Here is a 24079-nt window from a genome sequence, read left to right as displayed (position 1 = left end):
GTCACTGATCATAATCCTCCAAAATATCCGGTTGAATCCTAATTTCCAATCATTCCTTCATCGGTGTACCTATGGCATCATTGGCAACCAAAACGCTCAAAACCCTCAGGGGCCTTTTCGATAGTTCCTAGCTCATAGTACCCGACAATATATTCACTTATAAAAATAAAGATTGAATGTCCTGTTCAAGATCAACCAACAAATCTATATAAAAGAGCCATGGACTCATCAGGATCACGGTAGTCCTGTTTTCAGCATCTCTAGGAGGGAGGAGTATCACATGCACCTGTCAGAGGTGGGAGATCGTTACTAGTATTGCAGCATGGCACATTTGGCGTGCTTGCTGCAGCGAGGCCATAGAGGCACGTGCCGAGTCCTCCAGAGCATATGGACGGACATCATACACACCCTCCGTGGCCAGTGGGAGAAGTTGCCAGGCAGCTGGAGGGTATGTGGAAACGCTGAGAGGATTTTCTGCAGATCTAGAGCAGTGGTCCTTTCCTCAGGATCAAAGACAGCGAGGTTACTTGGCATTACTGGCCACTTGTTTGGCTGTTTCTCCTCCCCCCCAAACACCACCCCGGTTGTATGAGGTAGCCTTCCTCCAAGAGCGGCCAGCCAGTGAGGAAGAGACCCTCTCTGTCCCCAACTGTATTTCTTGTCTCCCATGATTGAGGATGGAGCATCAGTATTGCAGCCCATCCTCATTAGCTGCATCGATGGTAATATACTGGCTTATGCATCTTTCTTTTATTGTTGCTTTGTATGATAGAGGGGAAGTTTGAAAACTAGGTCTGATGGATTGATCTGCAACAGAGGTGCCAAATTGTATCTGTGTTCTATCTCTTTTTATCTAAACTTGTGCTTTTGCCCACCCTGATATCCTCAATTCTTCGAAGGTGCTTTTGAGCAATCTGTAATGTTGTGGTGGTATGTACTTTTGTGCTCTCTAAAGTGAACTAGGGCACATTTGATTGGCTATGCACTTAGTGTTTATCCTTCAATGATGGCCAACTGTGTCCTTTGCCTCGGGACAAGTGATAGAAACTGTGCAGGCTGGCTGCTGGTGTCTGTGGGAAAATGGCAATCTTAAACGAGAGCTGCTTCATACACATACTTGTGCTTTCTTGTAAGTTTTTGATGGGTTGAGTAGCATAGAATCTGTGGGTGGCATCACAACCCGGGCTCGGCCAGCTCAATCTGATAAATTGGGAGGTTGGGTGGCCTCCAGGGCTGCCTGATGAACTGGTGGGCCCACACGGGTGCTCCCCTTCTGAAGCCATACCATGTTGCACCTTGAAGCTGATGCTGTGAAGATTTCCTGGTGGACTTTCATGTATTGAAGATTGCACGCTCCTCCTTGTTGTTATGTTTGGGAAACCTGAGTAGAATAACTACTATGGTAACCACCTTTTTGCTCTGAGGAATGAAAATTGAAGGAGTATTTTATCCCAATAAGTTGCAGTATTCATGTATTTATTTTAATTGTGTTATGAATATTTTCAGAGGAAAGAGCGGGAAACATGGGATGCCACCTTAGAAGCTATGAAATTGAAGCTGGAGGAAAGTGAGAAGTCTTACTTGCAACAAGAGATCACTGCTGTAAAAGCAAAAGGTAATTTTTTTAAAATTGTTGATTTCATTGTCACTTAAATCTTCCCTATAGTTTTAAGCATGAAACAATAAAGTGTTTTATTCATGGTTATGACAGGTCAAATGGAGTCTGAACTCCAGGGAGTACGGCAGGCATTAAGTCTAGCTCAGGCAGAATTGGGTGCTTCTAGAGGGCAGGTTTGTATGCAGAGTCACCTTGTAGAAAGACTGAAACCATAAGCTGCCTATGGAGATGCCTAATAATCTTTCTAAACATTGGGCAGGCAGCCCTTCTAGAAAAGGAGTTTGGTGCGTACAAGGTCAGGGCATACTCTCTGCTTCAGAAGAAAGAGGCGGAGCTCTCTGCTGCCAAAGATGCTGAGCAGTTGGCCACACAAGAGGCAGCTTTGAAAGTAAGCTTGTAAATTACTTTATGGAAATGGATATTCTAAGCTTGAAGTACATATATGGTTGTCTACTGAATAAACTGAAGGACAAGTTTGTATTTTAGGAAGCTCAAAGGGTGGCAGATGCAGCTGCAGCAGAAAGAGACCGTGCAGTCAAAGCTCTACAAGATGCTACCATGGAGCACGAAAGCCAGTTTGCTGCAAGGTCAAACTTTTTGCAGCCATTGTGGTTAAATTACTTAAGCAGGATAGCATTCAGGTTTATTGTTTTTTCTTATAAAATTTTCAGATCTGTTGCACTACTGGATGCCCAACAAAAGATTCGGGAACTGGCTGCAAAGCTGGAGGCAACAAAAACACGCATGCTTCTTGAACAGGAGGCTTGGCAAAATCGTGTGGATGAAATCAATGGAGCATGGGAAGGTAATTGACTTTGTAGGTAATTGACTTTTTTGAGGTGCAGCCAGGCCAGCCACACATCCCCTCCTACCCCTGCAGCCCTTCCACACCAGCATCTATTCACAGTCCCTTTCTCATCATTTCCTCCCTTCGTAGTTACTTGGCGTGACTGCCTGCGGCCCCATGGTCTGGCTATCCTTTTCCTATATATACCATAAAACCAACCAAACTCCCCCACCCCCTGCGGCCCTTTGAAAAAAAAAAACAAAAACAAAACCCACCCACTACCACCACACGAAAAAACCTTTTTGTTTAGTGACTTCTCAGCCACCCTTGCAACCACTAGACTAACAAAACGTCTCAGCTTAGCAGCTTCCCAAGGTGCCAAGGTGTCCGGGCTCTCTTGATTTCCTGTGGGGGCTCTCTTGATTTCCTGTGGGTGCTGATTGTAGTTCTATAGATCCAACAAAATCTTGATCATGTTTTGAGATGAGTAGGATACAATCCAAACTATGACTTGGCATTGGGATATTGCATGTCCCTCTGTTTCCACTTCCTACGTGGTACATGCCCTACATTCCTAAAGCTCCTTGACCTTTATTGTCATGTCAAGGCAAGTAGAACAAGCAAGCAGTGGGATCCCTGTGGGAGAGAAAATCAGCAAGGAAGAGGGGGCGTGGGTTCCATGGCTGTAAGTGGTCTTGGTGTAATCTCATCCAGATTGTGTCAGATTCGACACATGTTTGTAGATGCTACCTACAGTGTACACTCTGCTCTGGCCAATGCAATTAGTGTACATGTGAAAGGTAGGTAATTTTGCCATCTTATTGGTTGCTACCATCTGGACAGCACAGTGGGCACTTAGGTGTCCCTGTCAGGTATTTAGATGGCAGGCCATGGGTGGTGCTTTTCTACTATCTACCTGATCTTGCCAGATTTGCCTTAGTACATGGATACTGCTTTGTTGTGATTGACGACGCATTGCGTCTGTTCATGCTGCCTTCTATCATCAAAATTGTCACGTCAATCTATTTTCAGCAAATGAAATGGAAAACAAATTTGCAGTAGTTTAGGGAGTATCCTTTATGAGACAAGAAGTTGGTATGGTTGAAACTCAAAGTCGAGAGTTTTAGACATATTAAGCCTGCAGCCTGCACAAAGAGGGGCGGTGTACTGCTGCCTTGAAGTGCATTCTCCTGACGTATTAAGTCAGAGTTATCTGCTGGATTGAACTGCAGGATATTATGGTGATTGCATCTCTTGCACATTTGATGTACTCATTTCTGCTTAACTTGGTTTGCTGAGTTCAGAAAAGTACAACTTCCTGAAAGGGAAAGATGCATCCAATGGCCAGTTAGAAAAGGAGGTTATGTCACTCAAGGAAAGCTATACCCATATCAAGGTAAAGGAATCTCTCCCAAGGTCATGATTTGTTGGGCTTGCATATGTTTTCAATTTATGCATGATGTACGAGAATCATTTTACAAAAGAAATTATCTGGGATTCTGTAGTTTGGCTATGTTTACTCACATGTGTTAGTATCATTACAAGCCTTCAGGAAGAACATGATGCATTTCGAGAAATGGCAAACAACATGCTGGAGTCCAAGGACCAAGAGATTGCTCGTCTGTTAGAAGAACTTAGGGAGATGCAGAGAGTTATCTCTGATGCACCAAAGGTCAGTGGAAATTCTGTGAATTTGGAAATAATATTGTCTTTCCCTTTCTTCTTTTTGATAAATATCTTCACTGGTAACTTAAATATACGCACGCCGCAAATCTCCCCCTCCGAGAGAAGACAGCCATGGGGAGCCCCCCATACACCAGTTCAGCCTTCTGTAGATGTTAATGAATTTCTCTTCCTCCACCCTGTTCCCCCCCTTCCTCTTTCTCTCTCTCTGGTGTAGGGTTTCTGTGCATTCATGATATGTTTTCTGGGTTTTTGCATTATAGGGTTTCTATTTCTTTCTTTCTTCCTTCCTTCCCTTCCTTCTTTCCATCACTGTTGCTTTCTTCCTTCCTTCCTTATTCCATTCCTCAAAACACATTGCAGACCTAAAACACGTTCAAATGAATCAAAAGCTGGTAAACTTTCAGCCAAGAATCCCAAGACTGAGGGGAAAAGGTTTCTCTGCATAAAAAAGGACTCTTTTTAGTTAGCAGGTGAAACACTTGGTCGGTGTTCTTGACAATGGTTCAAGCAAAGGTTGAAGGATCCTTGTTGAAAGGCACCCCTTGACACCCACCCATATATGGAGTCAAAATATCTAGGCACTGCTTGAAGTTTCCAACCAGCCATTGCTAGATCTGTCGCACATACCTAGACCTTCTACATTCTCTTTATCTAGTACTAATGTGAGAGACACCATTGTGAAATTTCACGGTGGAAGAGCTAGAGATCACGAGGAGCTGAAAACAGAGTTTTGGCTTATGGGTGGAATATAATGGCTCCCATCTTAGCTCAACATTTTAATGAAGTTGCGTGCCAAGAGTGGTCCAACTTCAGAAATCCTTTTCACAAGGTTAGAGAATGGAACCAAGCAACTTCATAATCATCATGGTGAGCGAGACTATGACTGAAATCTCTGCCTCAGCTTTAGAGTCCATGGTGAGCTTTTTTTCAGGGAGTTGGAGGGTGAGAACCAAAGTACAACTAGTTTTAGACACTTCCTCACACTCACTGAGAATGGATTCATCCAGCAGCCGGGCTACTTGAGTGTTCACATGTCCCATGCCATGCGGATTGCGATTGGCCAGATACGGGTTTCATCCCACCGCCTCAGAGTGGAGATAGGTGGAGCTGAGCGCATCTTCAGAGCCGGGAAGCTCATATGGATTCGGTCCGCTCTCCAGGATCATTGACTTCTAGGACCAACATTGCCTGGGCCTCTTCCTGCATGAGCTCTGCAGACACAGGGACACCTTCTTGAGAGAGCCTCAGCCCCAGCCACCCTGCCCCCTTCCTCACCAGCCAACCATCACTAGTTTCTTCTGGACCCAGGAGGTGGAGGACACCAACATAGTGGATCTTGTGGACCCTCCACGAGCTGCTCAGGACCTACGTCACCTGAGAGGAGTTACCTCGGACTGAGCCTCTGCACTCCAGCATGCCCGACGCCCTCGACTCCCACGTCGGTCACGATCACCTCGTCAGCTCCGGATCCAAGACATGCTCCACCGCCATCGAGCTACCTTTCCACGTGACATAGCTGAGGGAGACCTCTCGGCCATACTCATTAGCCCCATGCTTGATATTTTGGAGAGTGGTATGCCATCTACTCGGAGCTGATGTTGCTGTCATGTTTCTATGTCATGTGCATAAGCAATGCCATGGACCTTCTCAAGGCTAAATCCAGAAGGGGGCAAAACAGATAAAGACCATGAACCAGTAGAAGATAGGTAGAACCAAAATGTAGGAGCTTCAGGTGTAGCATCTGTGGTGGACATGGAGCAGGACAAGTGGGATCATGGAGGGAAGCAGACGGCTGAAGCACATGATCCAGATAAGGGCTGTCGGCTGATTCCAGAGGGGCCAGGGGCTGAAGCGCATCATAAAGACAAGAGCATCTAATAAAAGTACTTGCGTTTTGGTATTTTCTGGCAGGGCTGCTGGCTGACCAGCAGTCAGCGAGTTCCCCAAGGATCCCAAGGGCTATAAATAGGCCCACTTGCTCATTGTTCTAGGCATTCTCTCCCTCTAGGGGTTTGGATCATTAGGGGTCCCAAAGGGGACAGATTTTGGGTGTGTTACCACCTTTTATGTAAGGCAGCCCATGGCTGCAGATTTAGGTACCTTTTTGTACCATAGAATATACTGAATTTTCCAGCACATCTCTCTCTTTCTACTCTCTCTCTATATCTGCGTTTTGCATCAGATGGTTTTCCAAGAGTGTTTAGGGCTGAAAGAAGACTCCCAGAGCTTCCGCGTGTTACATTGGTATCAGAGCATCAGGCTCGGCAAAGCTAAACGCTGATTCAGTCCCATATGATGGTGTACAGGTCCAAGGTACAGGAAAGTACACGGATTCAAAGCCCAAGGCAAGGAACACAGATCGGGAAGAACTCCCATGAGGTTTGTTGGTGGTGTTCCACAGTGCCAAAGGGGATGGCAGTTCCGTGAGCCAGATAGGTTCTCAGGCAACGGTCCCAAGGGAGGTTGATCCTCCAAGGGTGATGTGAGAGTGCCAGACTCAGTTCCCAGGAAAGAAGACCAAGACCGTGTTCAGAGTCAGGGCAGGAACATGTGGACTAGAGGAAAACAGATGCATAGATCTTCATTAGAGACAGAGTGGTTTGGAGAACGCGCCGGGATTTCAGAGAAAAGGGTTTGCCAGGGATGGATGGATGACAGAGGGACTTCGGGAAAAGGATTGGGATGATGACAGTCATCCAAGAGCAGGTTGGATTTCCGTCATCAAGTTTAGCAGAGGGGGATGTCATGTGCATAAGCAATGCCATGGACCTTCTCAAGGCTAAATCCAGAAGGGGGCAAAACAGATAAAGACCATGAACCAGTAGAAGATAGGTAGAACCAGAATGTAGGAGCTTCAGGTGCAGCATCTGTGGTGGACATGGAGCAGGACAAGTGGGATCATGGAGGGAAGCAAACGGCTGAAGCGCATGATCCAGATAAGGGCTGTCGGCTGATTCCAGAGGGGCCAGGGGCTGAAGCGCATCATAAAGACAAGAGCATCTAATAAAAGTTCTTGCGTTTTTGTATTTTCTGGCAGGGCTGCTGGCCGACCAGCAGTCAGCCAATTCCCCAAGGATCCCAAGGGCTATAAATAGGCCCACTTGCTCATTGTTCTAGGCATTCTCTCCCTCTAGAGGTTTGGATCATTAGGGGTCCCAAAGGGGACATATTTTGGGTGTGTTACCACCTTTTATGTAAGGCAGCCCATGGCTGCAGATTTAGGTACCTTTTTGTACCATAGAATATACTGAATTTTCCAGCACATCTCTCTCTCTCTACTCTCTCTCTATATCTGCGTTTTGCATCAGATGGTTTTCCAAGAGTGTTTAGGGCTGAAAGAAGACTCCCAGAGCTTCCGCGTGTTACATTGGTATCAGAGCATCAGGCTCAGCAAAGCTAAACGCTGATTCAGTCCCATATGATAGTGTACAGGTCCAAGGTACAGGAAAGTACACGGATTCAAAGCCCAAGGCAAGGAACACAGATCGGGAAGAACTCCCAGGAGGTTTGTTGGTGGTGTTCCACAGTGCCAAAGGGGATGGCAGTTCCGTGAGCCAGATAGGTTCTCAGGCAACGGTCCCAAGGGAGGTTGATCCTCCAAGGGTGATGTGAGAGTGCCAGACTCAGTTCCCAGGAAAGAAGACCAAGACTGTGTTCAAAGTCAGGGCAGGAACAGATTGTGGACTGGAGGAAAACAGATGCATAGATCTTCATCAGAGACAGAGTGGTTTGGAGAATGCGCCGGGATTTCAGAGAAAAGGGTTTGCCAGGGATGGATGGATGACAGAGGGACTTCAGGAAAAGGATTGGGATGATGACAGTCATCCAAGAGCAGGTTGGATTTCCGTCATCAAGTTTAGCAGAGGGGGATGTCATGTGCATAAGCAATGCCATGGACCTTCTCAAGGCTAAATCCAGAAAGGGGAAAAACAGATAAAGACCATGAACCAGTAGAAGATAGGTAGAACCAGAATGTAGGAGCTTCAGGTGTAGCATCTGTGGTGGACATGGAGCAGGACAAGTGGGATCATGGAGGGAAGCAGACGGCTGAAGCGCATGATCCAGATAAGGGCTGTCGGCTGATTCCAGAGGGGCCAGGGGCTGAAGCGCATCATAAAGACAAGAGCATCTAATAAAAGTACTTGCGTTTTGGTATTTTCTGGCAGGGCTGCTGGCCGACCAGCAGTCGGCCAGTTCCCCAAGGATCCCAAGGGCTATAAATAGGCCCACTTGCTCATTGTTCTAGGCATTCTCTCCCTCTGGAGGTTTGGATCATTAGGGGTCCCAAAGGGGACAGATTTTGGGTGTGTTACCACCTTTTATGTAAGGCAGCCCATGGCTGCAGATTTAGGTACCTTTTTGTACCATAGAATATACTGAATTTTCCAGCACATCTCTCTCTCTCTACTCTCTCTCTATATCTGCGTTTTGCATCAGATGGTTTTCCAAGAGTGTTTAGGGCTGAAAGAAGACTCCGAGAGCTTCCGCGTGTTACATTCTATGTTCTTAGTATTCCATGATGAGTTTCCATGGACAGTTTTGTATCACCCCAATAAGATAGCTATGTTTATGTTTTCTTTTTGTTTTATTTTCCATTCCATGATGAGATATGCCATGGACATTATTGTATCACTTTGGTCTCATAGGCCCATTGGGTCTTTAGTAGACGCTTAATATATCTTTCGTTCTTTCTCTTTGTTATCCTTGGTAAAACCAAGTTAATGGTCTTCAATACCTCCCACCCCCTCATATCTAGATTGAGCTTCACGTACAGAGGGGGTCCTGTGGAGATTTGTCTCATCCTATGTCTACCTTGGTGTCACTTCAATGGCCCATGCTTCCCACAACACATGCTAGAGTGACACGGGGATATGCAGCCTTGAGCTTACTTGAGCGGTAGTGCTTCCAGACACATTTCCAATTGCCTAGGACAAAGGGTTGGCTTTTTGACACCCTCATCACACCAGCCTTGATGTATGGAACAACCTTTTGGGGACTAGATTTATTTGTTGAGGATTGACAGCGAGTTGAGAGGACTATGTTCTCCCGTATGATCTGCAACAAACCATCAGTCCCACACCAGATTATCTGGGTAGAGGCTACTCAGATTATCCGGGTAGAGGTTGTTGCAACATGCACTCTTCAAGACAGTTACATACCTCCGTCGTATTAGTCACATGGATCCCCGCAAGTACCCGAGGCTTGCCCTGGAGTCCTCGAGAGGTATGCCTTAGTTTTCACTTGGTTCTCTGTATATGGGCTCTGTGTGGAGAACCTCCCACCCCTCTAGTATAGTTTGGACTCCCCTTTTCTCCAACTCTCTTAGGAGGACACCAACTAGGTTATCCCGTTAGATCTATACCCACTGCACATGGATCACACCTTTGGAGCTCCCAACAAAGATGCACTTCTACAGAGATCACTTCCTCACGCTCACTGAGGATGGATTCATCCCGCAGCTGGGCTACCTGAGTGTTCACATGTCCCATGCCATGCGGATTGCGATTGGCCAGATACGTGTTTCATCCCACTACCTCAAAATTGGAGACAGGTAGAGCCGAGCACGTCTTCAAAGCCGTGGAGGTCATACAGAGACCCAAGGAGGAGAGGATCTGCTGATTTCACCACACAGCGGCTGAGACAAAGGAGCATTAGATATGTCGTCGCCTAGTACACTATGAGATCCGCAAGAGGTTTCACTATTTGTTTCGTGAGGGATTTGGTTCACTCTCCAGGATCATTGATTCCCAGACCAGCGTTGTTTAGGGCTCTTCCTGCTTGAGCTCCCAAGACACGGGGACACTTTGTTGAGAGAGCTTCGGCCCGGACCCAGGAGGTGGAGGACACCCATACAGTGGATCCTGTGGACCCCACCTCGCTCGAGAGGAGTTACCTCAAACCGGGCCTCCACATTCTAGCATGCCTGATGCCCCCGGCCCCCCAAACGTCAGCCACAATCCCTTCATCAACTCTAGATCCAGTACATTATCCACCACCATTGAGCTACCTTTCCACGTGATGTAGTTGAGGGAGACCTCCCGGCCATAGTCATTAGCCCCATGCTTGATATTTTGGAGAGTGGTATACCATCTATTGGGGGTTGATGCTTCTCTCTGGTCCAGGTTCTGGTATTCCATGATGAGATTCCATGGATAGTGTTGTACTACCCCAATGAGATAACTTTGTTTCGTTTCTATTTTATTTTCCGTTCCATGATGAGATATGCCATGGACATTATTGTATCACTTTGGTCTCATTGGCCCATTGCGTCTTTAGTAGACACTTAATATATCTTTCTTTCTTTCTTTCTCAACTCTCCCATATCCCATCACTTATTGTACCCTATACCTCGCATAGTAGGATCTAGAGTCCAAGATCTTAGCTTTCAGATCAGCCCCAGATTCAGGAGATCCTGGCCCGCCATCAAGCGGCCTCATCCTCACAGCAGTCTATCAACATCTCTAGCCTTCTTGTATCACCCAGCATACAGGGTTAATTAACTGTTTTTATTTAGCTCTCCCATATCCCATCACTTATTGTACCCTATACTTGGCATAGTAGGATCTAGAGTTTTCATCTTGTATAACCTTAGAGCCTGAGATTTATTAGTTTTTTGTTGCTTTTTCTTTTTTCATCCATGACGAGATTTCATGGACACTGTCTACATCATTTTGGTCTCATAGACCCTTGGGGTCTTTTGAAGATGTTAATATAATTTCTCTTTCTTTCTTTCTTGCTCGTTTGGGGGACAAGATTTCATGGACACACTGTGTACATCATTTTGGTCTCATAGACCCTTTGGGTCTTTTGAAGATGTTAATATAATTTCTTTCTTGCTCGCTTGGGGGACGGGCTCATAGTTGGCTCAAGTAGTTGTGCCCATTTTGCTGTACTATTGCTGATCTCTGATTTTGTAGAGGGTTTGTAGAGACATCTTGACACATTTTAGAAGTTTGTGATGAGAGAGACCTTACGGCTAAGCTTGGCAAAACCAAAATCATGATCTTTCACAATTCCTACCGAGAGAGAACTGGTCGGTCTTTTCTATATAGAGAAGCCTAGGTGGAGATCGTCTCATCTTATGTCCACCTTGGAGTGACCTTTACAGGCCCAATCTTTCCATGAGACTATTGGCCCAAGCCCGCCTTGCAAGAATGTATGCGGCTTTATCCTGTCTAGAGAGGGTGTGTTTCCAGGCCCACTTCCAAGAGCCTCACACCAACTGTTGGCCTTTTGACACTACATGCACCGTGCATTGATATATGGTGCCTCATCTTGGGAACCAGATTTAGGAGAGGAGGATTGGAGAAGGAAAGATGTGCTGAAATCATCTTAGCTGAGTTTGGAGCAGCTCCTCTGGTCATAGATGTACTTTTTCAGAATATCACCTACATACAGCATGTGTATTATACATTGGATGTAGACGGCCTCGTCCACGCAGCTTACTCCAGAGGGAGAGAACAGGTCTTGGTACTCGATAGTCAGCTGGGTTGACCAACATGGCCTTCAGATGTAACACACCCTCCCCCCCCCCCCCCCCCCTCCTCCCCTCCTTCCAGTACAGGTGTGACTCCCTTTTTTGGATCTCTTCCAGCAAGAGGTGTACCGCCTTATCCATCTTGACTTGACAAGGCTTCACTGTGGGCATGGGTGTCCCCACTAGAGCTTCTCACAAAACTTGAGCTCTATAGATAATTTTTGGTGAGTTTTCGAGGATGGATGTGTTGTGAGCCATGGATGGCTTCACAAGCACATGTCACACATGCCAATCGCCATTGTCTAGTTGAGAGCATCATCCCACCGTTTACAGATTGAGTCTGGCAGAGCAGAGGGCATTCCTTGGGAGGCATGAATATGCAAGGCATGCACGATGGGAGAGGTGGAGATAGAGGAGCATTATCATTTAGTTGCCCACCCTACTATGAAATTCACAGGGGATTCTATTGTCTTTTTCTTGATGGATCCAGCCCTCTCAGCGGTTGTGCAAAACGCGGATCAGAAATGCTTGGGTCTCTATTTACTGGAGCTTCACCACCATCGAGAGGTCATGCTGAGACAACACCAAGGGAGTCTGAGCAAACAAGGTGCTTCCCAGACCTCCCATACAGATTCTTTACGTTACATCGGCCTACCACAGAGGCTGTCACCCAGGCTCAACAAGAACAGAGGGAGTACAAAGGCCACCGGCTACATACCCGATCACGGCACCCTCTCTTTGGCCCAATTTACCCCCAGAATCACTGGAGAGAGCACAATCGATTCTGAGAACCAGACGCCCTGGCCCTGAGGCATCCTGACCTTCCACCCGTCAGCTGCAATCTGCAGATCCAGGTCTACGAAAGACCCAATGGGTCTATAAGACCAACAATGATTACATATGAAACATTGACTGAATGTCAAAACATGAAAAAATCTACCAAAGAAATATGGGCCTGTGTACTACATGGACCCATGCATACAATGAATGTAGCGCAGAACTGTGATGATATCCCCCTCCTGTGGTGAGACCTCTCCATGGTGTCATAGCATGTGGTTTAACACAATCTTTATTTCTCATTATTTAATGCACCATATCTCTGTTCTTCATTTTCTCTTTACTTCAACTACCATTGTAGCTCAGTCATGCATGCCATGGTAACGTTCCATGGTAGCAGCGGGTGTACAATAGGGTTTCCTCAAGGCCACCTTTATAACTCCTCTGCAAATAAATGTAACAAGTGGCTTTGTCATGCATCCCCACCATCTATGCTTTACAGTAAGTTTCTCTCAGATCAGCTTCCATGAGACCTAAAGATTCTGCCTTATCTCAGAGTAATTTTTCCAAGTCAATTTGTGTCTATCTTAAACCTATGCACATTAGAATGCACATGCAAAACAATTATTTGGATCATAAAGCAGGTTTACTTTGCAATTGAATTGGGGTTTTTCATGTTGCAGGTTTCAAGTAAGGTGGCTTTGAAAATAGGTTAGTATATTCAAGATATGTTTCACTTTATTCATTATTTAGATTAAATTTGGAGGTAGCAGAGATTGATCGAAGTACTGCCTTAGAAAAGCAAAGATAGAGAGCCTGAAGAGAATCCGATATCAAGCGTTGAATTGGCAGAACAGCAGATTCTAGTAAGCAACTTACACAACCCCCCCAACACACCTTCTTGCGCTCTGAAAGGTTTAGTGGGCTTGTGGGAATGTGAACTCCCATACTTCCTTAAAACAGTTAGCAACTTTGTGATCTTAACTTGCATTTTTATTTCACAGATTTTAGCCAGGCAACAAGCGCAAAGGGAGGAAGAGCTTGCGCAGTGCCGACGCCATATACAAGCTTTGCAAGTAATCTCCTGGATAATCTCACTTTCTATGTAGCACCCTCAAGTTTGATAGTTTTTGGTACACCGGGTTTTGTAAGAGATCCATGATTTCTTTTTGCACAGGATGAAATTGTTGAGTTGGACCATGAAAATCGCCTTCACACTCAGCAGGTTTGTGTTTTGGTTTCATCCTTTGATGCTTTTCTTGTCACATGCATCAATCCCTACCACCACTCAGATGAAACATATCTAAGGTTAGGTGTAGCACAGGATCTAAAAGTCCCTTATTTATACAGGGATAAAGGATGCTATGAGAGAGTGAGTGGGAATGCACAGGATAGATTTAGCTTTCAAAGGAAAAGAGTAAGGCAAGCAAAAGAGCAAGGGAAACATGTAGCCAAGGTACCCTACAGACGCAAAACGAACATGAAGAAGAAGGGGGCGAGAGGGCAGCCCTGGCGAACTGCGGTGGAATGTGCCCCTCGGGCTCCTTGGATGAGAATGTGACAGGTTGTAGAAGAGAAACTGGCTTCCATCCCCTGCACTCAAGCTGTTTAAAAGGATGAAGCCCATCTGCACCATGGTGCCCTTCAAGAAGGCCCAATCCACTTAATTGTAGGCCTTCTCAAAGTACAACAAAAGTGCTGCCAAGTCCTGCTGCTGGAGTTGAGCTGCTGCAGTGGCCTCCCAAAAGGGTAAGGGGTTGGGGGGTGTGTGGAAAGGGGTGTTTTACCACTGCTTTGATGTGCTCAATTGTGCTGAAGGGAGTGGGGTAAGCTAAAAGTAGGATCAGGTAGAAGTTGGTGCAATGACTCAGATGCGTGGTGGGTCTCCTGTCCATTCATGCAAGGCAGCAGACTGGCTAAGAAATCCCCTATGATCCGGTCACCTGCCTGTGTCCAAAAAAGAAGGCTCGCCTGTGGTAGCAGAATTCGATCCTCTGTATCTTGACTGGCTCAAGGGAGGTGTGGGCGGCCTCTATGTGCACACCAATCCAAGCGCTAATAGCCAAGGTCAGCTCCTAGAGGAGCTGAAGGGAGGCAAGAGTGCAATGAAGGCAGCATCGTGCTCTTGGAAAGAGTGAACCTGGTTTTGGGCCACTGCTTGAAGGAAGGTGTTGACCTCAACAAGAACTCGGTCAAGTTTGAAGGCTGCTGATTTGAGGGGGAATGAGGTTTACTAGATTTTCTCAACTCTCTGGATAATGTCTTGGTGCTGCAAGACGATGTCCAGAAGCTTGGTCGTCTGTTGTCAGTCCTCTTGTCAAGGATCCCTGAGATAGAGCAGCAGTGGGGGTGGTTGGAGAAAATATTGCCTGCCAGGATTCCAATAGGCCCTCCTTTGTCACAGGCCCACTTATCCAGATGGAAATGAACCAGATGAGAGGAGTCAGGTGAGGCTTCTTGGTGGTCTGATTTGAAACTATCCGGGGGTGCGGCAAAAATGCCAAGCATCTTGTGCTCTGATGGTGAGGACGTGCTTCTTGAATGCCATACACTTGCAGCCTGAGATAGAGTCTTCCTCACTGCACCTTGCTGATCATTTGCAAACACTTGCATGTCAAAGTCTTTCCCCATGCACCAAGCATCTACTTGGGGAAGCCCCTACCTCACCCAAATCTGGAAGGGCACACGGTCTTGTGCTCCATTGGAGGTGTGTGTTGTGGAAGTCAGTGTAGCTGTCATCCAGTGACGCTATCACCCACTGAGACCTGTGTGACATGATAACACCAGAGTTAGTCACTTGAGGCAATAGCTGGCTACTCACTGAAATGCAGACGTCCCCTTGGTTACCCAAAGGGACTATAGCTGGAGACCCAAAAGTCTGTCGTACCTTAGAAGTATCTTACTTCAGCACTGAGTGCAGCATGTGGTGAGGTCGTGCTCCTGAAACATCAGTATATGGATCTCTCCTCCCACACGGAGCTCATCCTGGACAATCATCTTCCAATAGTTATTGTGGGCCCCTCCTTGTCTCTCCTAGTCCACGCACATTCCATGAGACTATTTGCGTGGCTAGGGGAAGGGGTTATGTCTCCGCTCAAGTCCCTTTCCTCTCAATAGTCCTTTTCTGAGGGTTTAAAGGGTTAGGAATGGTCGTAAGTGTTGGGGAAAAGGCACTCAAATGTGTCCGGACAAAAAGGGGCCATTGAGCCTCTAACCTGCACCATGCTGCGATTGGGTGATCCGCCTTGTAGTGGAGATATATATCAATGCCTCCCTTAGGAAAGCTATGGAAGAAGATGTAGAAATTGCCCTTGACTGCCTCGGATGATAGGGAACCCTTGTTTGCACAGTGACTGGACCAACTAAGCTTGATTGGTGCTATGGACCGTACTTGTCAAATGAGGTCCATGACTTGGATATCAACGATGAAGTTGGAAAAGAGAATTGCCCGGTTTCTGAGTGTGCCATCCACGGAGGAGCAGCCCCACTCATAGTTGGGTACCATGCTCAAAGCGAGAGAGTGAACTGTAGCCCCGAAGTTGCTCGGTAGTGGGGCTGGCATACCGAAGGACCACACAGATGCAGAGGGAGCCAATTTTTTTTGTTTGTCCGTGGGAAAAAGATCCTTCTATTAGTTACTGAGAAAAACAGCCAAAATGGCCAAGTACAAATCCTCCCCAAAGGGGAAACGCAAGTCAAGGGGAGGATGCACTTCTCCTCCAGCTGGCCGCTCTAGGAGGAGAAAGCTATCTCATACAATTGGGGGGGGGGGATGGTAATAACCACACAGGTGGTCTGTAATGCCAAATGGGCTCACCCCACCACTATAAGAAAGGGACTGTGCTGCCAGATCCTAAGGAAGGCCTCCTTACGCTTCCTCGTGTGGTCTGAGCCGCCCTGAAGGTGCCCCCACTCACCTCGGAGGGTATGAATGATACGAGCTAGATGCTCCGGATAGACTCTGCTGGCAGGGTGAGAGTGTCTTCGATGACTTCGCTGCACCGAGCTCTTCATATATGCCACGCGGCTATACTACTACAAATCTCCCATCTCTAGCCAGAACACAAGGTCCAACGACCAGCAGGCGACTAGCACAGTGGAAATACAAAGGTGAGAGACCTTAAGGGCTAGTCCTCCACCTTCCTCCTCATACGGCATGATGATCACGGCCTCAGTGGCCCAAGCAACAGTGCGGCAATGCCCCACGTAACAATACGGGCGGGAGCCGGATCCATAGTGAAAATGCGGAGGATCCTTTGCTAGATTTGCTGGGCCTTTGGGCAATCCCAAAGACAGTGACGCTGAGACTGCTGCGGATGGCCAGAACTCTGACTTAATGCTGGTCTGCCCCTAATGGCCAACCAAAGTGCCAATTGCTAAGCTCCTTTGTGCCAACTATCACATGAAAATAGTGACCTTCTGCGGCCAAAAGCTGTCCCATAGCAGCTTCCAGAAATCTGCGAGAAAATCCGGTGGGAGGCCCTAGGACTGCCAATGTGCTGATGTTGCTGCTGCTAGAGTGCCCTCCACCTCTGATATCTGAATCGTGCAGCCGAGCCGTGCAGTGTGAGCAAAGAAGGGGGTATGAGGCGACTCCTCTCTGTCCTTTGGATCCTGCCATGTCCACTCTCCCGGGTCCCATTGGAGACTCATAATAGGCCGGCCCTCCCGCATCCATAGCCGCCATAGTCTCTCTCGTGCCACTCACGTATGTGAAAGTCAATCACCCTCACCCTTTGCAAGGTGCCTAACGTTCTCTAAGGGGGTTTCTGATCTCTCGAGTCTGCCATGAAGCCCAATAGAGAAGGTGAGTAAAGCGGAGTACTCATCCGCGCCATGAACGGCTAGGGGTATACCGTGCGAGGTGAACACACCCAGCCACTGCAAAGGAGAAGGATCCTGTATTTGGGCCAGCCACTCTGGAGGGGTGGAAGTGTCCATGTTGAGGCTAAGTCGGTCTCTGCCCCATATCCCACTAAGGCCTCTCTCCTGAGCCTTTAGGGGGTAGCTATGTGAATGCAAGGCAATCTCCAAGTGACCTAGTGGGGCCCGTACTCAAGGCTCCCCATGATACGTGTGGACAAAGCCTTGAGCATGTGACCACTAGGTAGACAGACCATAGGATTCCAGATTAGAGGTTACCGGAGCCACTCCTCAGGGGCTATTGGAGCTGACTGCTGCAAGGCCGCCTGTTGATCCCAAGCATGCAAGAGACTGGCTGCAAATCTGTCCTCAAATGCTAGGGTAAAGCCATGTGCTCGCATCTGTATGAAGATCGAACTCGTGCTCTGAGGCCAAGGGCGATCAAAGTGTGGGCGAAGATCCTAGTCAAGAGGAAGTCCTTCCAAGGCTCACCGCCCAAAAGAAGACCTCGAACAATCAACTTCCCCAATAGGGCACGGCTCTGAATGGAGGGGTCAATGATGCCCAGGTCCCCCTCTACGTCACGGCTGAATGATCACTCTCCAGGCTATCTTGGCCCTGGCCTGTCTCCTATCACTGCCAGCCCACAAAAAGTACCGGATCAAATGCATGCCCAGGAGAAAGACTAGCAGGAGATAATGTACCACCTGGTGGCAAGAAGAACGTGGTTTGCCACCACTACCCGGCCAGCTAGGGAAAGCTTGGCTGAACTCATGTATAACAGCTTCTTCTGAATGCTCAAAAGAAGGGGGTGAGTTGTTGCTCAGGGGAGATGTCAATGCCAACCTGGCACTCAAGATAATGAACCCGAGTTCCCCTCGGGACCCACTGAAAAGCCTCAATTGGATGCAAGTTAAGGCAGGTGATGAGCCAACCCAAAATCCACACGACTTGTGCCAGTTGATCCGTGCTCTAGATGCATGAATCTCAATCGCTTTGCGAATCTCTGGAGGTTCCTTGGGCCCCCGACAGGTATGTTGTTGTGTCGTCGACAAACTTGGAATCAAGAAGCTCCTCCTGCACTCGGTGAGGAAGACACAGTCCCTGGAGTCTGTTCTCGTGGGTGGATAGAGAACTTCTCATGGCCTGAGCAACGAACAAGAAGAGATAAGGTGCTAGAGGGCACCCGTGCCGGACTGAGCATGAAAGCGGAAATCTGTCACCTCTAGCACCCTCAATAAGAACTTGGCTATGAGAAGCCGCGTAGAGTCCCAATACACCTCGGACCCACTCCTCTGGGAAACCCATCTTGCACATCGTCCCCTCCAGAAAGCCCCAATCTACTCTGTCATAGGCTTTCTCAAAATCAAAGAGGAGCACAATCAAATCCTACTACCGCATCCTAGCCAGACACGGTCGTCTCACAGAAGGTTAAGATGTTGGCCAGAATGCTCGGATCCTGAACGAAACTAGTCTGTGTACTATTAATCAAGTTGGGGAGGAAGGGTTGCAATCTCCGGCTGATGTCCTTGGCTAGAACTTTGTAGGCTGTCCCTAGAAGGATGATGGGTCTCCACTGCCGGATCTCAAATCTGTCACCACCCTCGTTGGGAATCAAGTGGATCAAACCCTCTAACCTCTATGCCATGATCCTATAACCATTATCTCGTTGAATGCAGCCCTGAGGCCACCTTCCATGAGATCCTAATGCTACAGAAATAATTCTCCAAGTTAACATGCATGTTTCGTGTGTACCGGAGATATATGGAGTCAATGGACAGTAATTCCGTGAAGTCATCCAACAATAACGCCGTGGAGTCGTTTGATGACTTTGACCAAGTGAAGCCACTGGGATGGCTAGGATTTTACCCGCTCCAAGGAGTAAGGCTGGAAGATATTTAAATAGGAGCACGTTATCCATCATCCCTTGAAGGAGGATATTGTCGGGCCCAAGGTTCATGGGTGCTTCCTGGCTTCACCAACTGATGATCGTGGGGTTGTCAAGTGGTGTTAGGAGGCTTTTGCCAAGTGGGATTCAAGTCTAAATTTGTGCACACTGGTGAGTCGAGGAATTGCCCAAATTAAAGTACTTTTTTGTTCAGCCTGTGATTAATAATTTTTTATTTTTCAAGGTCTTTGCCGATTTGTGATTGAATCTAATGTGTTGCATGCTCTTACTTTTCCACATGAGTGGATAGTTCTTTTCAAAATGGTGCGGAGAGCATACCAAGTTTTACCATGAACTCTTCCAGATAGCCACTAGGTGCATAGCACCAATAGTCTTACAATATATTGTTTTTGTTTAATATGATTCACATATGGATTTGTGTTGAACACTTCTACTCTCCAGAGGGAGATGGTTGATGTTCTTGAACTCTGGTCACTGAGGGATTGTGGTTTTACAAGTGGTATCTTCCATTCAGCCCTCATGGTTGGCATGCCAAAGTGCCCAAGCAGATAACCAAATCAGACCTCTAACCAGAGAAAGGGAAAATCAGAAGGGATAGATGGTGAATGAATTCATGAGTGTGCTCATGTGTGTGCATGTGTGTATGTGCAGCACATGCATGTGTGCACATACGTGGGCATGTGCATCTTTTTTATTTCGTCGTGTACGTATGTGGGCATGTGCACTTTCTTATATGTGGCTTTTAAACCAATGCAACAACGTGATGGTGCAGGAGTCGGCTCTGAAAGAAGAGTTACGAAGTTCGGAACGATCCAAAAAGCGCGATGGTGTAGATATGACCTATCTCAAAAACGTTATCCTGAAGCTTCTGGAGACCGGTATTTTTCCCAAACCATACCAGAACGTGTACTCATCACATCCTAATCTGTGGACATGAGCGCAATGCATCCGAATCTGGAAAACTAATTGTTTGTGTAAATAATGTCGGGTTACAGGTGAAGTGGAGGTCCTACTCCCTGTCATAGCAATGCTGTTGCAGTTTAGCCCAGACGAGGTATGCAAACCATATATGAATGCTTTTAAATCACTAAACTGATAAGATTTTACCAATGTTGGATGCACTTACTTTCCACCATTAGATTTTGCAACTAACCTTTTATAGTTTTGCAGATGAAAAAATGTCAGGAGGTCTACAATGTTGTACCGGAAGCACCCCCTGTAGCTGCTGCGGATGCTCCTCGAACACTGCTTTCAAGATTTCTATTTACAAAAGCAGGAAAATAATACATGGGAGACATAGGCATTCTCATGGTTCATGTGTAGGGTGTTTCTCAAGGGGATTACTTGACGGGGAATATCAGGGGCCGACAGCAATCCGAAACATGATGGCACATGTGAAACTATGTGGCTTAATTAACTAAAAGAGAAATCTGAAGGGGCATGTGGTCATGCAATTGTACTCGTCAAGAATCCCTTCATTCAGATTCATTTATATTGGAGGAGTTCTTCCATGTTTAATTAACTGTGTAATAGAGCCCATGTCAACTAGTCTTGTCACCCAATGCATTTGAGTACATGTAGGGTCCACATTTTCCAGTAAAACCACACTTTGTATATACATGATGTAAAAGAAAGGGCGGACCTTCTCAAGCCTGTGGGTGTAACAGAACTATTTGACCAGTCACTACTCAAAGCTACTCTTTTTATGTTGCAAGAGATTGTTACAGAAACATAGATGCCTACCTGCTGGTATGGAACGTAGGACCTACCTTTAGGGAGGCAAGAGCGGTACCAATTGGGCTAGAGGCCATTGGCAAGGCTGCACATTTTGTCAACAAGATCTTTACATATGTATTACCCAAGTTCATATGATTATTTATTACACCAAGTCATTTCTTTTTTCTCACTAAATTTGTCATGATTGTAGATGTAAGCACCCCTCACCTGCCCGAACATGCATGTGCGCACCCACATATGCGTTGGAATAGATGGCAATGGAGTGATTGCAACAAGATCAACACCAAGAATATATTGCTAACAAACAAACGGTTACAATGATCTTCTCTCTCTCCACCTATGCTAGGCCAAGCCATTCAGTGGGTAGAAGAGCACCACAGTGTGCCTTAGATGACTCTCATGAGTGAATGATGAATAATGATGAATACAAGACCCTGGGGTTGTATTTATAGGGTCTAGACTGCCAACCCTGGCCAACTAGAGCCAGTTGGACCAATCTAAGTCTGTCCCCACACTAGCCAATCCATGGGCCCCAAAACTAGTTCCACACATATACAAGCTAGTACCCATGTGTCCAAGCTAAGCCAATGTACATAGAATCAAACCCCACCTAGTCAAGCGCAAGATTCCGGTTCATGTTTTGCAATATATAGTAGATTAAGTTTTGATTAGCTATTTAATCTCGTGTGCGTGTTAATCGTATGTCTATGACTTTCCGTGTGTCACTCATGTGATTACAAACAACCATGAACTATCACCGACGGTCTCTTGAGGGAGCTCACAACATGAAGATGTCAGTCACATCAAGCAGACTAAATCTAACACTCCCTCTCATTTTAATGGTTGTGAAGTCAATGTCAATATGTTGATGCTGAGGCTCTTGGTAATTGTCAGAATGCGCAGCGGAAGACTAACGCATGTAGGAGACACATCACCATTGAGCACCACGAACACCCCCAACGGGCACTACAGCATCCCTCCATCGGGCTCCCATCTCCCGGCGGTGAGCTGCCTCCCAAAACACCAGCCGGAGGAGATGATTATGACAAGGTGCCACTCTAGCCTATATATGGCTCTTCAACTTCCCATGCTTCCACTTATGGGATAATCCAAGGCACCTTCTAGCCATAGATCACACACTCAAAATCGCCAACCTTCCAACACCCTCCCTCGATTCGAGCTCCGCAAGCCACCGAGGCGCGAGGGGGTCGCCCAGGACCACACGCCTGAGCCGCCCAGGACAACACACGCCCGGGCTCTAATACCATGTCAGAATGCGCAGCGGAAGGCTAACGCATGTAGGAGATGCAACACCATATCGAGCACCATGAACACCCCCAACGGGCACTGCAGCATCCCTCCACCGGGCTCCCATCTCCCGCTGAGCTGCCTCCCAAAACACCGGCTGGAGGAGATGATTATGACAATGTGCCACTCCAACCTATATATGGCTCTTCAACTTCCCATGCTTCCACTTATGGGATAATCCAAGGCACCTTCTAGCCATAGATCACACACTCGAAATCGCCAACCTTCCAATAGTAATCCCCTTAGTAACCAGAGAAAGCTTGCATCCATATAAATCTACTCCAAACCTCCAAAATGAGTAGAACTCCTTGTCTTCTAGTACAATCTTCCAGTACCTCGATCAACCCCTCTCAGTGGCCAGATCAAATATACCTTGGAACTTGTAGAAGAAGGGACAAAACCATGTGAGCAATAACATGCTCTAGAAGTGTCACATCGTCCGTGCTAACTCAACTTCGAGCTATTTGCATCTAACCAACTACCTAGGTCGTGATGAACAATCCTCGTCCTCTGAATGCTGTTGCCGCACGGACTTCCATCGAGGATAAAGTTGTTTTGATCAGTCTAGGAAGCCACCTGTGACCAATCCATGTGCAACGTCATAGCAACCTGAGGTCATCCCCCTCTAGTCACTCCAAAGGTATCACCACCTCCCATCTTCCCAGCCATGGGCATGCAGTGAAGAAAATATATATCAGGACCTTGTCAAATTTGTCTGGATTGTACAAAGGACACACAGTTCCCCTCCTGATCTCAGTACCTACAATGTCCATTTGTTTTGAACCACTGTGATCCAACATGCCGAACATCAAAGACACTTCCCCCTTTGTAAGAGCAAAATATGAGCAACCTAGATCCAAGTACATGAAACCACATCATGAAGTATGTACTGGTTCCTCTGCCATGGTCCCAAAAGGTCAATGATCCCATTCAAAATCATATGCACACTACCATGAGCTCCAATGCTTGCCTGGTCTACTTACATGTGCTCGCCCGCTGAGGTCAAAGAACTACAGCATGTTGGCCAGCCATGGAAATGACCTTCTCCCCCGGTGTTGACACACCAGCAGACCAAGCCACCACAAGTACATTTGCCAAGAACCAGCACCATCGTAGCTACCCAAATGGACTGCCCAAAGAAAACTCCCACAACACAACCACCATCTCCAAGCATAGGGATTTGGCAATCTACTATCAACTCTTGGCCGTTCGCCCAATCAACATCGTGGCTCTGGTGAGGAATGCCCAATCTCAGCTCGATGGCACCTCACAACAAGCCTCTGAGAATCCGCGTGTGAGCAGCCCTTAGCCTGATTGCCCACTGGCTTGTGGTTGCCCATGGTGTGAATTGCCACCTTGTGTGAAAGGCCAACCTTAGGGTTCTCCCAGGATCAAGCTGGCTATTGTAGACTCGCCCTCCATGATAAAGCACATCTAACTGCCTCCTTGCAAGCCACTTTGACGCCATCTAGCAAACTTTGTCTTGCAACACTCCTTGCAGCCCATGTAGCCTCCGTCTGCCAGCCAGCAAAGTCTATAGGCACCTCCAGCCTACACGACATGTAAGACGCAAGAATCTCCTTGGAAGACTTGATGGTATTTAATAGACCCTAAAAAGATCAAAAGCATTGTTAATTGGCCCAAACTACATGATATTCAACGAACTTCAATATTTCCTTAGTTTATATAGGAAGTTCATTAGAAATTTTGCATATATTGCACATCCTTTAACCAAACTTCTTAAGACTTTAACTGGACTACTAGATGGAACCATTCCTTTTTTTAGCTTAAGAAAGCTTTGACTCATGCACCAGTTCTTACACTATCGGATTTTTAATGGCCATTCTATCATCATATCAAATGGACTTCATTTATTCAAAGTTTCTAACCCATGATCTAATATGAACAAAGCAAGGA

At 46.8% G+C, this 24079-nt stretch overlaps 1 protein-coding gene across 4 annotated transcripts in view; it reads left to right on the top strand.

Moving 5' to 3' along the window:
• Positions 1–21031, top strand: part of ATGRIP (Golgi-localized GRIP domain-containing protein) — a 167492-nt gene extending 146461 nt beyond the window's left edge. For all 4 annotated transcript variants that reach the window (XM_086812509.1, XM_086812507.1, XM_086812510.1 and 1 more), the window contains 14 exons: positions 1507–1615; positions 1712–1791; positions 1878–2006; positions 2105–2205; positions 2290–2423; positions 3710–3801; positions 3958–4077; positions 13029–13056; positions 13153–13211; positions 13350–13421; positions 13523–13570; positions 19890–19995; positions 20113–20171; positions 20288–21031. In XM_086812509.1, the coding sequence (XP_086668635.1) occupies positions 1507–1615; positions 1712–1791; positions 1878–2006; positions 2105–2205; positions 2290–2423; positions 3710–3801; positions 3958–4077; positions 13029–13056; positions 13153–13211; positions 13350–13421; positions 13523–13570; positions 19890–19995; positions 20113–20171; positions 20288–20401 (1251 nt within the window). In that variant the 3' untranslated portion in view covers positions 20402–21031. The remainder of the gene's footprint in view (positions 1–1506; positions 1616–1711; positions 1792–1877; positions 2007–2104; positions 2206–2289; positions 2424–3709; positions 3802–3957; positions 4078–13028; positions 13057–13152; positions 13212–13349; positions 13422–13522; positions 13571–19889; positions 19996–20112; positions 20172–20287) is intronic.
• The last annotated feature ends 3048 nt before the right edge of the window (positions 21032–24079 follow it).

The sequence above is a fragment of the Cibotium barometz genome, chromosome 18 (genome assembly GCF_041138505.1).
Source record: "Cibotium barometz isolate CiBa-2024 chromosome 18, ASM4113850v1, whole genome shotgun sequence".
In the NCBI taxonomy this organism is placed as follows: domain Eukaryota; kingdom Viridiplantae; phylum Streptophyta; class Polypodiopsida; order Cyatheales; family Cibotiaceae; genus Cibotium; species Cibotium barometz.
The sequence above is the reverse complement of the archived record's forward strand: the minus strand, read 5'-3'. Positions and strand labels throughout refer to the sequence as shown.